Source organism: Bufo gargarizans, chromosome 6, assembly GCF_014858855.1.
Source record: "Bufo gargarizans isolate SCDJY-AF-19 chromosome 6, ASM1485885v1, whole genome shotgun sequence".
NCBI lineage: Eukaryota > Metazoa > Chordata > Amphibia > Anura > Bufonidae > Bufo > Bufo gargarizans.
Window position 1 is genome coordinate 346,363,312 of NC_058085.1, and position 13,756 is coordinate 346,377,067.

The 13,756-nt window shown below is 47.2% G+C and overlaps 1 protein-coding gene across 3 annotated transcripts in view; it reads right to left on the reverse strand.

The window, feature by feature from the left end:
- ENTPD7 (ectonucleoside triphosphate diphosphohydrolase 7) overlaps positions 1–13,756 on the reverse strand; it is a 35,356-nt gene that overhangs the window by 16,969 nt on the left and 4,631 nt on the right. For 2 of the 3 annotated variants that reach the window (XM_044298172.1, XM_044298171.1), the window contains exons 2-3: positions 11,248–11,413; positions 9,281–9,463 (exon numbers count right to left, since the gene is read on the reverse strand). In XM_044298172.1, the coding sequence (XP_044154107.1) occupies positions 9,281–9,463; positions 11,248–11,255 (191 nt within the window). In that variant the 5' untranslated portion in view covers positions 11,256–11,413. The remainder of the gene's footprint in view (positions 1–9,280; positions 9,464–11,247; positions 11,414–13,756) is intronic. The other variant, XM_044298173.1, reaches the window with a different exon arrangement.

Below are 13,756 nucleotides of genomic sequence, written 5' to 3' on the forward strand. Positions count from 1 at the left end.
CCTTGCCACGGACATCAGCTTCTCTGATCTCGTCCCTCCTTGGTGAGAGAGGTATGCTACTGTTGTAGTATTGTCGGAAAGGATCTTTACATGCCGGCCCGCGAGTAGGTACGTTGCGGCTTTCAGAGCTTTCCAAACCGCTTTAAGTTCTCTGAAGTTGGAAGATTGAGAGCTGGTTGTTGGCATCCAGGGGGCTCGGTCGACATGTCGGCACACACAACGCTATGTTGTTCGGCACTTCCATGTGCTGTGCCGATGTTTTAAATGGAGACGCATCCTAAAACACATCACTTCCTCCGTCCACCGGAAGCGACGTCTGCCGCATTACCTGAAGCGCTTGGCGCGCACCCGGCTACAGCCCCAGAGGAGGAGGCTCACATATAGTAATGGAGCGAGGCCTCCCTCAGTCACCCCTGCCCAGCATTAGTACCAGGACCGCAGGAGGGCAGGGGAAACACCAGGTGTTACGGCGGCCATCATCTTCATCTCCTTCACAGGGAGACTCTCTCTCTCTCTCTCTCTCTCTCTCTGTCCCTGTTCTCTGTAGGGACAGGAAAACACTGGTGCTGGGAGGGGGATTTAAACCCTCTCTGTTCCTGCCCCTACAGAGGTCAGGGGTCAATCTCCTAGTAGCCGTCGTGGTGATGAGGTGGAAATACTCTGATGCTCATATTAGGGGCGTCATCACACATAGTCCACTCCTATCAATAAATTAGCCACTTGCATGGCCCAGATACTACTATTAATCTTTAAAACAAATAAATTGCAACTGAGCCAAAAAACTGTTTCCCTATAAAATCAATTTATTATTAAATAAACAATAAAATAATCCAAATAACCCCAAAAGTTAAGATAGAATACCAACATAGGGGTGGAACCACCACACATTCCTCCAACATACATGTAGTAATCAAAAAGTCAATACTATCATTACTAATGGCATTATATGAACGACATATATCCAAATCTAAAATCTATTATGAAGTCTGCATGACCCTAATACAGCTATACATGTAATCGTGCCTAAGCATACTTCATTAAGAAAACACGCCATACCAAAGGAGGAACATGAACCCGCTCTGAACCCGGACAACCCCTTTAAAGGGTTATTCCCAACTCAGCCTTTGTAACCTTTGCAAACAAAAAAATTGCCGGCTGGGGATGGCCAGAGTTCCGGAAACATCCAAGCTAGCTGCGCTCTTCTGTTTCTGTAGCTCTCATAGCAGCGAATGGGAGGTTTACAAACAGCATAGCGAATCAAGCTGCCGCTTTCTGTAACTCCCACTCGGCCATAACAACGCTTCCCCCAATCGGCACTTACTCATGTTATTCCTACCAGGCCAAGATGCGAATAACCGTTTGAAAGCAGCGCTGAGTGGGTCAATCAATGAGATCAGTGCAGGAAGGGGTTAGAGGGTTCCCACAGATGACGATCAGATTGAGATCTGGGGAATTTGGAGGCCAAGTCACCACCTTGAACTGTCATGTTCCTCAAACCATTCCTGAACAATTTCTGCAGTGTGGCTGGAGCATTTTCATGCTGAAAGAGACCATTAGGGAATAGTTGTCTGTACAGTGTTTAAATGGGTTATCCCACAAAAGTATTCTACAGTTTTTAAACCAGCACCTGGATCTGAATTCTTTTGTAATTAAATGTAATAAAAAATTTAGCATAGCCACTGAGCTATTCAAAAAAAATGTATCTGTATAGCGCCACCTGCTGTTTGTTCTTATTTCTTTGTCCTGCTCACTGAGAAGGCCGCACATGCTCAGTTTCATCCTTTAACTCCTGAGCTGTGATAAGGGAGCGCTGAGACACGCCCCCTGAGCTGTGATAAGGGAGCGCTGAGACACGCCCCCTGAGCTGTGATAAGGGAGCGCTGAGACACGCCCCCTGAGCTGTGATAAGGGAGCGCTGAGACACGCCCCCTGAGCTGTGATAAGGGAGCGCTGAGACACGCCCCCTGAGCTGTGATAAGGGAGCGCTGAGACACGCCCCCTGAGCTGTGATAAGGGAGAGCTGAGACACGCCCCCTGAGCTGTGATAAGGGAGAGCTGAGACACGCCCCCTGAGCTGTGATAAGGGAGAGCTGAGACACGCCCCCTGAGCTGTGATAGGGAGAGCTGAGACACGCCCCCTGAGCTGTGATAGGGAGAGCTGAGACACGCCCCCTGAGCTGTGATAGGGAGAGCTGAGACACGCCCACTTAGCTGTAGCAGAAAAGACACTCCCCGTGAGCTGTCAGCTTGATATAAATCTAGCAGAGCAATGAATGGGGAGATCTCTGGATCCATGTGAGGTACAGGGCTGGTTCTAGCTTTGTTAGAAAGAGATTGTCATGTACTATATGATGTCTGATTTTTTATATTAGTCATGTGATAACCCCTTTAAGTAAGTTGTACGTGTTCAATCCATATGATGCCAGGACCCAAGGTTTCCCAGCAGAACATTGCCCAGAGCATCACACTGCCTCGTCGACTTCCCATAGTACATCCTAGGCATTCTGTTCTCCAGGTAAGTGACCCACATGCACCTTGATGTCCACATGATGTAAATAAAAACACGTTTTAGCAGAGCTCCGTCCCTCCTCCGCGCTGAGGCTCTGGGGTTGGAAGTGATGACTGATTGTTTAGGATTAGATCATTACCCTAGTGCCCTTCATACATCATGATCTACACAAGGGATGCTCTACCTGTGGCCCTCCAGCTGTTGTAGAACTACAACTCCCACCATGCCCTGCTGTAGGCTGATAACTGTAGGATGTCCAGGAATGCTGGGCATTGTAGTTTTGCAACAGCTGGAGGACCGCAGGTTGTGCTTCCCTGATCTAGACCAACTCTTCTAAAGCTACTTTCACACTTGCGCTTGAACGGATCCGTCTGCATTAATAACTTAGAAAAATTTCTAAGTGCGAAAGTAGCCTGAGCGGATCCGTTCAGACTTTCAATGTAAAGTCAATGGGGGACGGATCCGCTTGAAGATTGAGCCATATGGTGTCATCTTCAAGCGGATCCGTTCCTATTGACTTACATTGTAAGTCTGGACGGATCCGCACGGCCAGGCGGACAGCTGAACGCTGCAAGCAGTGTTCAGCTGTCCGCCTGGCCGTGCGGAGGCGAGCGGAGCGGAGGCTGAACGCCGCCAGACTGATGCAGTCTGAGCGGATCCGCATCCATTCAGACTGCATCAGGGCTGGACGGAAGCGTTCGGGTCCGCTCGTGAGCCCCTTCAAACGGAGCTCACGAACGGACAGCCGAACGCTAGTGTGAAAGTAGCCTAAGATGTATATGTATATCGATAGAGGAAATTTCCAAAAACTGTTACAGGTAAGTTGCTTTCATACGACAAGGGCTAGTCTGATGCACGCAAGATGTGGATCCCGCTTCATATTTACAAGGCCTTCCATCATCTAGATCTGCAAAAGACACATGATCCACTCCACAATGCACGGTTTCTGGCTTGACTGCTTTAGAATCAATAGTGTTCATTCTAAATTGGAAGGCCGACTGTCAGTAAGATGAGGTGTAGCTGCCATAGCAGCCCATTGGCACCCCGTGATCAGATCAGTTACCTATGGGGTAACTTAGGTACCACTCTTAATATTGAGATTAACCGGCTGGGATTCTAGTCGTCCCAGATCCACGCTGAGACAGCAGCCTATTGTCTGCCATTTGTAACTGCATCCCGCCGATGATGGTGCATGCACAGCTCCACTGCCAATGCCATCAGTACGGTGATTCACAGGAATTACCTGCATGCAGAGATTTAATAAAGGGTTTCCTCCTGAAAACGGACATAAATTACAGGTAAGTAGTTACCAAACAGATCACGCCGCTGCTGCTCTGGTTCTCCAAGCTGGGCTCTATTTACCTGGCCGCTGCGGCGATGTCATGTCGACAGCATTGTTTGGTACGCCTCTGTGGCTAGTGATGGTCTGCAGTGATAACATGTTGTCGACATAACGTCACTGCTGCAGCCAGGTAAATAGTGCCCGGCCAAAAATAACGGAGCCACGGTGTGAGATCTGTTACTTGTCTGTTCTTTATTTCAGGCAAATGCTGGTGGTTGTCTGGTATCCTGCTGAAACCAAACAATCCCTTTAAGGGTCCATTCAGACGTCCGTAGTGTATTGCGGATCCGCAATACACCCGGCTGGCACCCCCATAGAACTGCCTATTCTTGTCCGCAATTGCAGACAAGAATAGAAAATGTTCTATATTTTTCCGGAGCTGCGGACCGGAAAATCGGGGGCGCGCTCCGGAAATGCAGCTAGCACACTGTGTGCTGTCCGCATCCATTCCTGCCCCATAGAGAATGAATGGGTCTGCACCCGTTCCGCAAATTGCGAACCCATTCTACAGACGTGTGGACCCTTATCTGCACCTCTAGTCTGTTCCTCCTGCTGCCAGTTCCAAATTGCTGTGGCGATACACTTGTATATTATGCAACACTTAGACTACATTCATATGATCTTATGAGTGCGGGACAATAGTCCTGCGGGCGGCCCGACGTGCACAGCATCATTGTAATCTATAACGCTGTGTGCTTCCGTGCGCACGATCAATGCCGCTTCGGGACATATGGCCCGCTCACGGACCGTATATCTCAGAGGGCATACGGTCGTGTGCAAGAGGCCTTAGAGTTCTGATTTTGCCCATATCAACACAACCAAATGTCATACAAGCACGTGAACTACACTGCAGCTCATGATGACGAAGTCACATGCAACTTCCAACCAAAAATCCACACCAACACTCATTAAATGCAACACTGCAATCTTTATAGATAATGCATTCTTATGGGGCACTATTTTATATTTTTATATTTTATTCTCTCTCTGTGCAACAACTTTCCATGCCAGTACCAGGGGTTCCGAGTGGGTTACGACCCCTCATTCCCATATGACATCCATATATAGGACCTGATGAGACAACCCCTTAAAAATTGCATCCCCTCCTGCAAATCAGATCACCCTCGGCGACAGGTGCACATTAAGTACTATGGTAATTCCTCACAAGATTTCACTGCCTGGCATCGCCCTTTGATGTCTGCTCCAGGATATGACCCAGATTACGTTTTTCTCCAAAATGATCTTCCACAAAGAGGAAAGACGTCTAATGAGTAAACAGTTAGACAAAGTAATTACCAAAAGACTTTAATCATCTGCAGTTTTTAAGCCTCCGAAAAGCAGCTGCTGAACTGGGAATCACTTCAACAAGTCTCAAGGAACTGGGCATATGGGACTTCCCAGCCAGGTCTGACCCTGGAGACAGCTGTGAGGAGGCGGTGGGAACGGCAGCAGCTGGCGGGAGGGATCCGGCCCGGGGCTCATTACACTGCCGGGCAGTGGTTTACAGGACTGTGCATCAATATGTAATAGGACCCCGCAGTATAGTATACCTTGCCCTTATAGAGCAGAGTGGTGCATTTAGACTCTGGGAGGAGGAGCTACTTCCCGACAATCGGCTGCTCGTTAAAGGGAGTGTCACCTCCATATGGCCATATACAGCGCTCACATTGTGCTATAGCACACCTATACATGCAGAAGCTGGAAAAACAAAGTTTAAAACATATGCAAATGAGCACTGGCAAGTGCCCAGGGGCGGCGGTCACTGTGTTGGAGCCCAGGCTGCTCTGCCTCATATCACTGTTACTCCGCCCCAGCCTCTGCTTATGGCGGCCCTCCTATTCCCTTGCGTCATCCTTCGGTCCGGCCGAGATCCCGCGCCTGCACACTGCCTCCCCGGGCGAACGGTGCAAAACCAGCAGCAAGGGGGCGTTTACAGGCGCATGCGCAGTAGTTAAAGCGATGCCGTGCCCACAATGGGCATTGCAGTGCGCATGCTCTGGCCCGGAGAGGCAGTGCACAGGCGCGGGATCTCGGCCGGATCAGTCTTGAACACCATTGAAAGTCAATGGAGGATGGATCAGTTTTCGATCGTGTCAGAGAAAACGGATCCGTCCCCATTGACTTACATTGAGTGCCAGGACGGATCCGTTTGGCTCAGTTTCAAAAGCGGAATGGAGACGGAACTGATCCTTTTCCATTCAGAATGCAAACTGATCCATTTTGGACCGCTTGTGAGAGCCCTGAAAAGATCTCACAAACGGAAAGCCAAAACGCCAGTGTGAAAGTAGACTTAGTGGCAAACGTGAGCAGATATGTTTTACCTTTACTTATAAAACCACCCAAAAAAAATTATGGAAAATTTGGAAAAATTAGCAATTTTCGAGATTTCAATTTCTCTGCTTTTAAGAATGATAGTGACACCTCATAAAATGTTTATTAACATTCACCATCTGTCTACTTTATGTCGGCATCATTTTGTAAATTTAATTTAAATTTTTTAGGATGTTAGAAGTCTAAGAATTTTATAAACTATTTTTCACAATTTCAAGAAAAAGTTTAAAAAAAACTGAAGTTTAAAGGGATTCTGTCACCTCCCCTCAGCCAAAAAACGATTTAAAAGCAGCCATGCAGCACAGCTTACCTGGATTAGGCTGTGCTCTTTTATCTTGAAATCCGTCCAGCAGTTACTGCAAAAAACGACTTTGATCGATAAGGAATTGCGTCCTGAAGGTGCCCAGAGGGGCGTTTTTTTCTTCTTAGTGAGCCCAGTACCGCCCCTCTTTCAGTGCCCAGCCCGCCTTCCTTGTACTGTCTAACCGCCGCCCCCAGCCTGCCACAGCCTCCCCTCCCTCTCGCCGAACGAAGTCTCGCACAGGCGCAGTACCCACTGAGGGCTGCGCCTGTGCGATCAGCAGGAGACTGAGGGCAGGAGCTTCATCCTCGTCACTGGGCATGCGCCGAGCCCAGTGACGTCCGATGCTCGCTCTTCCCTGCTGACTGAGGGAAGAGCGAGCATCGGACGTCACTGGGCTCAGCGCATGCCCAGTGACGAGGATGAAGCTGCCGCCCTCAGTCTCCTGATGATCGCACAGGCGCAGCCCTCAGTGGGTACTGCGCCTGTGCGAGAGTTCGTTCGGCGTGAGGGAGGGGGAGGAGAGGGAGGGGAGGCTGTGGCAGGCTGGGGGCGGCGGTTAGACAGTACAAGGAAGGCGGGCTGGGCACTGAAAGAGGGGCGGTACTGGGCTCACTAGGAAGAAAAAAACGCCCCTCTGGGCACCTTCAGGACGCATTTCCTTATTGATCAAAGTCGTTTTTTGAAGTAACTGCTGGACGGATTTCAAGATAAAACAGCACAGCCTAATCCAGGTAAGCTGTGCTGCATGGCTGCTTTTAAATCGTTTTTTGGCTGAGGGGAGGTGACAGAATCCCTTTAAGGACGAATTCAGTTATATATGTCACTTTGAGGAATTTACATAGTAGAAACAAATTTTTAGCTACACCCCTCTAATTATTCAAAGCTGATTTTAGAAACTTTGTTAACCCTTTAGGTGTTCCACAGATATTAAAGCAAAATGGAGTTGAAATTTAAAAATTTCATTTTTGTGTGCAGATTTTTCCATTTTAATCATTTTTTTTCCTGCAATACAGCAGGGGTTAACAATAGTGATGAGCGAATTGACTTTGGATGAAACATTCTAAGTCGATTCGCAAAAAAACTTCGTTAGAACTAAGTTTTATGCGAATCGACTTCGGATGTTTCATCCGAAGTCGAGTCACTCATCCCTAGTTAACAACAAAACAAACCTAAATATTTATTACGCCGATTTGCAGTTTACAGTAAACTGCTGTATGGGCGCACGACAGGTTCTCAGAAGGGAAGGAGCATCGTCATCTGGATTTTCTAACTCTAAAGACATACTGATGGGGAACTTGGGCCTCTTTCACACTTGCGTTGTCCGGATCCGGCGTGTACTCCACTTGCCGGAATTACACGCCGGATCCGGAAAAACGCAAGTGAACTGAAAGCATTTGAAGACGGATCCGTCTTCAAAATGCTTTCAGTGTTACTATGGCAGCCAGGACGCTATTAAAGTCCTGGTTGCCATAGTAGTAGTGGGGAGCAGGGGAGCAGCATACTTACAGTCCGTGCGGCTCCCGGGGCGCTCCAGAATGACGTCAGAGCGCCCCATGCGCATGGATGACGTGCCATGCGATCACGTGATCCATGCGCTTGGGGCACCCTGACGTCACTCTGGAGCGCCCCGGGAGCCGCACGGACGGTAAGTATGCTGTTCCCCCGCTCCCCATTACACTTTACCATGGCTGCCAGGACTTTAGCGTCCCGGCAGCCATGGTAACCATTGAGAAAAAGCTAAACGTCGGATCCGGCAATGCGCCGAAACGACGTTTAGCTTAAGGCCGGATCCGGATCAATGCCTTTCAATGGGCATTCATTCCGGATCCAGCCTTGCGGCAAGTCTTCAGGATTTTTGGCCGGAGCAAAAAGCGCAGCATGCTGGGGTATTTTCTCCGGCCAAAAAACGTTCCGTTCCGGAACTGAAGACATCCTGATGCATCCTGAACGGATTTCACTCCATTCAGAATGCATTAGGATAAAACTGATCAGGATTCTTCCGGCATAGAGCCCCGACGACGGAACTCTATGCCAGAAGAAAAGAACGCAGGTGTGAAAGAGCCCTAAGGCTAGTTTCACACTTGCTGTGCTCAGCAGTTTTCGTCCAGCCGATTCTCGGCACATTTGCCAGGTTGGGGCTGGATCTCCACCAGCCCCCATTATAGTGAATGCGCCCGGATGGCTATGTGGTATGCCAGAATGTAGAGCGATCCGAACACCTGCTGGATCTAAAATCACTAGTGTGAAACTAGCCTTAGGTTGTGAGTTTATTTGGAGACAGTAAGCAATGATAATGTCTGTAAAGCGCTTCAGAAGAATATGTCAGCACTATATAAGTGAGTAAGATAATAGAAAATTGCTCAGCGTTGCATTTAGAAATCAAATGAATAAAAAAAAAAAAAAAAAAAAAAAAAAAAAAAGGTGTCCAAGTCTTTAACCACTTCAACCCCGCTAGCTAAAACCCCCTTAAAGGGTTTCTACCACTTTGATTTCACATAATTAGGTGTCAGACACTAGCGATCCGCTAGTGTCTGCTCTGCCAAACTATCCTGCTATAATGTGTATAATGCGATGGAAAATGTAATCAAGCCAGCGAAGGAGGCAATATGGAGAATCACAATACATTAGTAAGTGCCTTGTATTAACTTTCTCTACATGATAAATGCCATTTGCTGAAATGAGAGACAACCCCTTTAAACAACTGACTTGCAATTCACTTTCCTTAAGATCTGGTGAAGGCAATAGAATGGCCTGGACTGACGTACCAGGCTAAATGATGGTAAATTTTACTGACCTCCTAAACTGGTGATCACTCCCAGCCCTGCTGCTCCAGATTGTGGGGTCTACAACGGCCACCAAAATAACGAGGAAGATCACAATAAAAATCACCAGGAGAGCCACTCGCTGCCGGGAAAACTGTGTGACCGAGGGCAGGCTGCAGTGCCAGGACACGGGAAACAAGCAGGAGAAACTAATCCTGAAAAAGACCAAAGAAAAACTGGATCATAAGTAAACAACACTTGTGCCCGCTTCCTGAATGAATTCTTAAAGGGCATCTGTCAGCAGATTTGTACCTATGAAACCGGCTGACCTGTTAGGCTACTTTCACACCAGCGTTTTTGCTGGATCAGCAAAAATGCTTCCGTCACGATAATACAACGGTCTGCATCCGTTATGAACAGATCCGGTTGTGTTATCTTTAACATACCCAAGACGGATCAGTCATGAACTCCACTGAAAGTCAATGGGGGAGGGATCCGTTTTCTATTGTGTCTGAGAATAGGGATTCGTCCCCATTGACTTACATTGTGTGTCAGGACAGATCAGTCTTGCTCCGTACCACATTGTGGACAGAAAAGCGCTGCTTGTAGCGTTATTCTGTCCGCGATGGGGATGCAACCAAGCGGAACGGAATGCATTTTGGAGCATTCAGTTTCATTCAGTTTTGTCCCTATTGACAATGAATGGGGACAAAACTGAAGCGGTCCCCCCCCCCCCCCCCCACACACACTATTGAGATCCTATGACGGAAAGCACAGATGACAAAATAGCCTTATATGTGCGCTTGGCAGCTGAAAACATCTGTGTTGGTCCTATGTTCATATGTGCCCGCATTGCTGAGAAAAATCATATTTTAATATATGCAAATGAGCCACTAGGAGCAACGGGGGTGTTACCATTGCACCTAGAGGCTCTGCTCTCACTGCACTGTCATTGACAGGACCAGACAGTGTAAAAGCGTTCACACCATATGAACATGGGACCAACACAGATGCCTTCAGCTGCCAAGCGCACATGTAACAGGTCAGCCAGTGTCATAGGGACAAAACTGCTGACAGATGCCCTTTAAAGATGCATTATTTATTTCGGATTGGTCCTGAAAAAAAAAAAATTACAAAAAACACTACAATAGAGTTTTTTCTCCTGTTTTGCCAGCATGTTACAGGGAAAACTGGCAAAAAGTCACAGTCATCATTCCGCTTTTGTAACATAATATATTTGGCTCATCCAATGACATTCACCTAAAATAATCCTGTAATCTTCCTATGTATAGTAAAGCCAAACAGTTGTCCTTGAGGCCATGTGTGGCGCGGCGGTAATGCCACAGCAGAGTCTCTATGTTTAGAACATTTTAGATTTTTAAAAGGAGGGCCGACAACAGAAAGCAGCAGAAATAATTTAGTATGGCTGGAAAAGTCCGAGGAGCCACGTAGCAAACGGAAATACGCTTCTGGAGCATTACATTTTGGTCTACACCGATGTCGATGGAAGTTGCTCTTACCCAACCTCAAAAGTACAGTCTACCAATGTCTCACAGCAGGGTTCCCCAATCTGTGCCTCTTCAGCTCTTGCAAAACTACTACCCCCAGCTTCCCCTCACAGCCTACCGTTGGAGGTTATAGCTTTGCAACAGCTGGAGAGTCATAAAGAACACAGAACTACAGTGGAGGTCGCCAATAACACAGAACTACAGTGGAGGTCGCCAATAACACAGAACTACAGTGGAGGTCGCCAATCTGTGGCTCTCCAGATATGACAAAACTACCACACTCAGCATCTCAACTGCAGCTGTCAGGGCATGCTGGGAGTTGTAGTTTTCCAACAGCTGCCAAGCCACAGGGTGGCGAAAACTGGCTTACGGTGATGTTTTCAGACTGATGAAAAGTTTTCTAGGTGCAGCCCCTTTGTACCCTTCCCCTAACCCTTTGCTATAGATCTGTGTTCCCCAGACAAAATCACTTTTGCCTTTGTTTTAATTACCTGGCCATAGGATCCTAGTCAGCTGCTCCTCGTGTCGGCTGTCCACATGTCACCTCCTACGCAATCTGCCGCTGGAAAGTGGAGTCACATATACGAGCATCGCCTCCGCCTCCTCCTGTGCGGGAGAGTTACACCTGGATCACAGCCGTCATCTTGCTCAGGCTTCCTAATGTGACGTGACAAAAGTGCTGGACATTAACCGACCAGATAACATGCAGCTGACACGTCGGACCGAGATAACAATTCAACGGGGGGGGGATGGGGTGTTACTAATATTAAGGAAAGTGGATATTCAACGTCAACACACAGGTCTACAGGTCCTTCTAAAAAAATTAGCATATTGTGATAAAGTTCATTATTTTCTGTAATGTACTGATAAACATTAGACTTTCATATATTTTAGATTCAATACACACCAACTGAAGTAGTTCAAGCCTTTTATTGTTTTAATATTGATGATTTTGGCATACAGCTCATGAAAACCCCAAATTCCTATCTCAAAAAATTAGCATATCATGAAAAGGTTCTCTAAACGAGCTATTAACCTAATCATCTGAATCAACTAATTAACTCTAAACACCTGCAAAAGATTCCTGAGGCTTTTAAAAACTCCCAGCCTGGTTCATTACTCAAAACCGCAATCATGGGTAAGACTGCCGACCTGACTGCTGTCCAGAAGGCCATCATTGACACCCTCAAGCAAGAGGGTAAGACACAGAAAGAAATTTCTGAACGAATAGGCTGTTCCCAGAGTGCTGTATCAAGGCACCTCAGTGGGAAGTCTGTGGGAAGGAAAAAGTGTGGCAGAAAACGCTGCACAACGAGAAGAGGTGACCGGACCCTGAGGAAGATTGTGGAGAAGGACCGATTCCAGACCTTGGGGGACCTGCGGAAGCAGTGGACTGAGTCTGGAGTAGAAACATCCAGAGCCACCATGTACAGGCGTGTGCAGGAAATGGGCTACAGGTGCCACATTCCCCAGGTCAAGCCACTTTTGAACCAGAAACAGCGGCAGAAGTGCCTGACCTGGGCTACAGAGAAGCAGCACTGGACTGTTGCATGTCATTCGGAAATCAAGGTGCCAGAGTCTGGAGGAAGACTGGGGAGAGGGAAATGCCAAAATGCCTGAAGTCCAGTGTCAAGTACCCACAGTCAGTGATGGTCTGGGGTGCCATGTCAGCTGCTGGTGTTGGTCCACTGTGTTTTATCAAGGGCAGGGTCAATGCAGCCGCTATCAGGAGATTTTGGAGCACTTCATGCTTCCATCTGCTGAAAAGCTTTATGGAGATGAAGATTTCATTTTTCAGCACAACCTGGCACCTGCTCACAGTGCCAAAACCACTGGTAAATGGTTTACTGACCATGGTATTACTGTGCTCAATTGGCCTTCCAACTCTCCTGACCTGAACCCCATAGAGAATCTGTGGGATATTGGGAAGAGAAAGTTGAGAGACGCAAGACCCAACACTCTGGATGAGCTTAAGGCCGCTATCGAAGCATCCTGGGCCTCCATAACACCTCAGCAGTGCCACAGGCTGATTGCCTCCATGCCACGCCGCATTGAAGCAGTCATTTCTGCAAAAGGATTCCCGACCAAGTATTGAGTGCATAACTGAACATAATTTTTTGAAGGTTGACTTTTTTTTGTATTAAAAACACTTTTCTTTTATTGGTCGGATGAAATATGCTAATTTTTTGAGATAGGAAATTTGGGTTTTCATGAGCTGTATGCCAAAATCATCAATATTAAAACAATAAAAGGCTTGAACTACTTCAGTTGGTGTGTAATGAATCTAAAATATATGAAAGTCTAATGTTTATCAGTACATTACAGAAAATAATGAACGTTATCACAATATGCTAATTTTTTGAGAAGGACCTGTATATGTCCATTGTGCGACCAGTAATGGGAGGCGAGACATTAAAGGGGCACCACTACAAGATATCATAGAACCCGTCATACAGGGATCACACGACTTCATTCACAAAGCGATCATAGACTAAGGCCTCATGCACACGACAGTTTTTTTTCACGGCCCGCAAAAACGGGGTCCGTGGGTCCATGATCCGTGACCGTTTTTTCGTCCGTGGGTCTTCCTTGATTTTTGGAGGATCCACGGACATGAAAAAAAAGTCGTTTTGGCGTCCGCCTGGCCGTGCGGAGCCAAACGGATCCGTCCTGAATTACAATGCAAGTCAATAGGGACGGATCCGTTTGAAGTTGACACAATATGGTGCCATTTCAAACGGATCCGTCCCCATTGACTTTCAATGTAAAGTCTGGAGTTCTTTTATACCATCGGATTGGAGTTTTCTCCAATCCGATGGTATATTTTAACTTGAAGCGTCCCCATCACCATGGGAACGCCTCTATGTTAGAATATACTGTCAGATATGAGCTACATCGTGAAAATCAGATCCGACAGTATATTCTAACACAGAGGCGTTCCCATGGTGATGGGGACGCTTCAGGTTAGAATATACTGAAAAACTGTGTACATGACTGCCC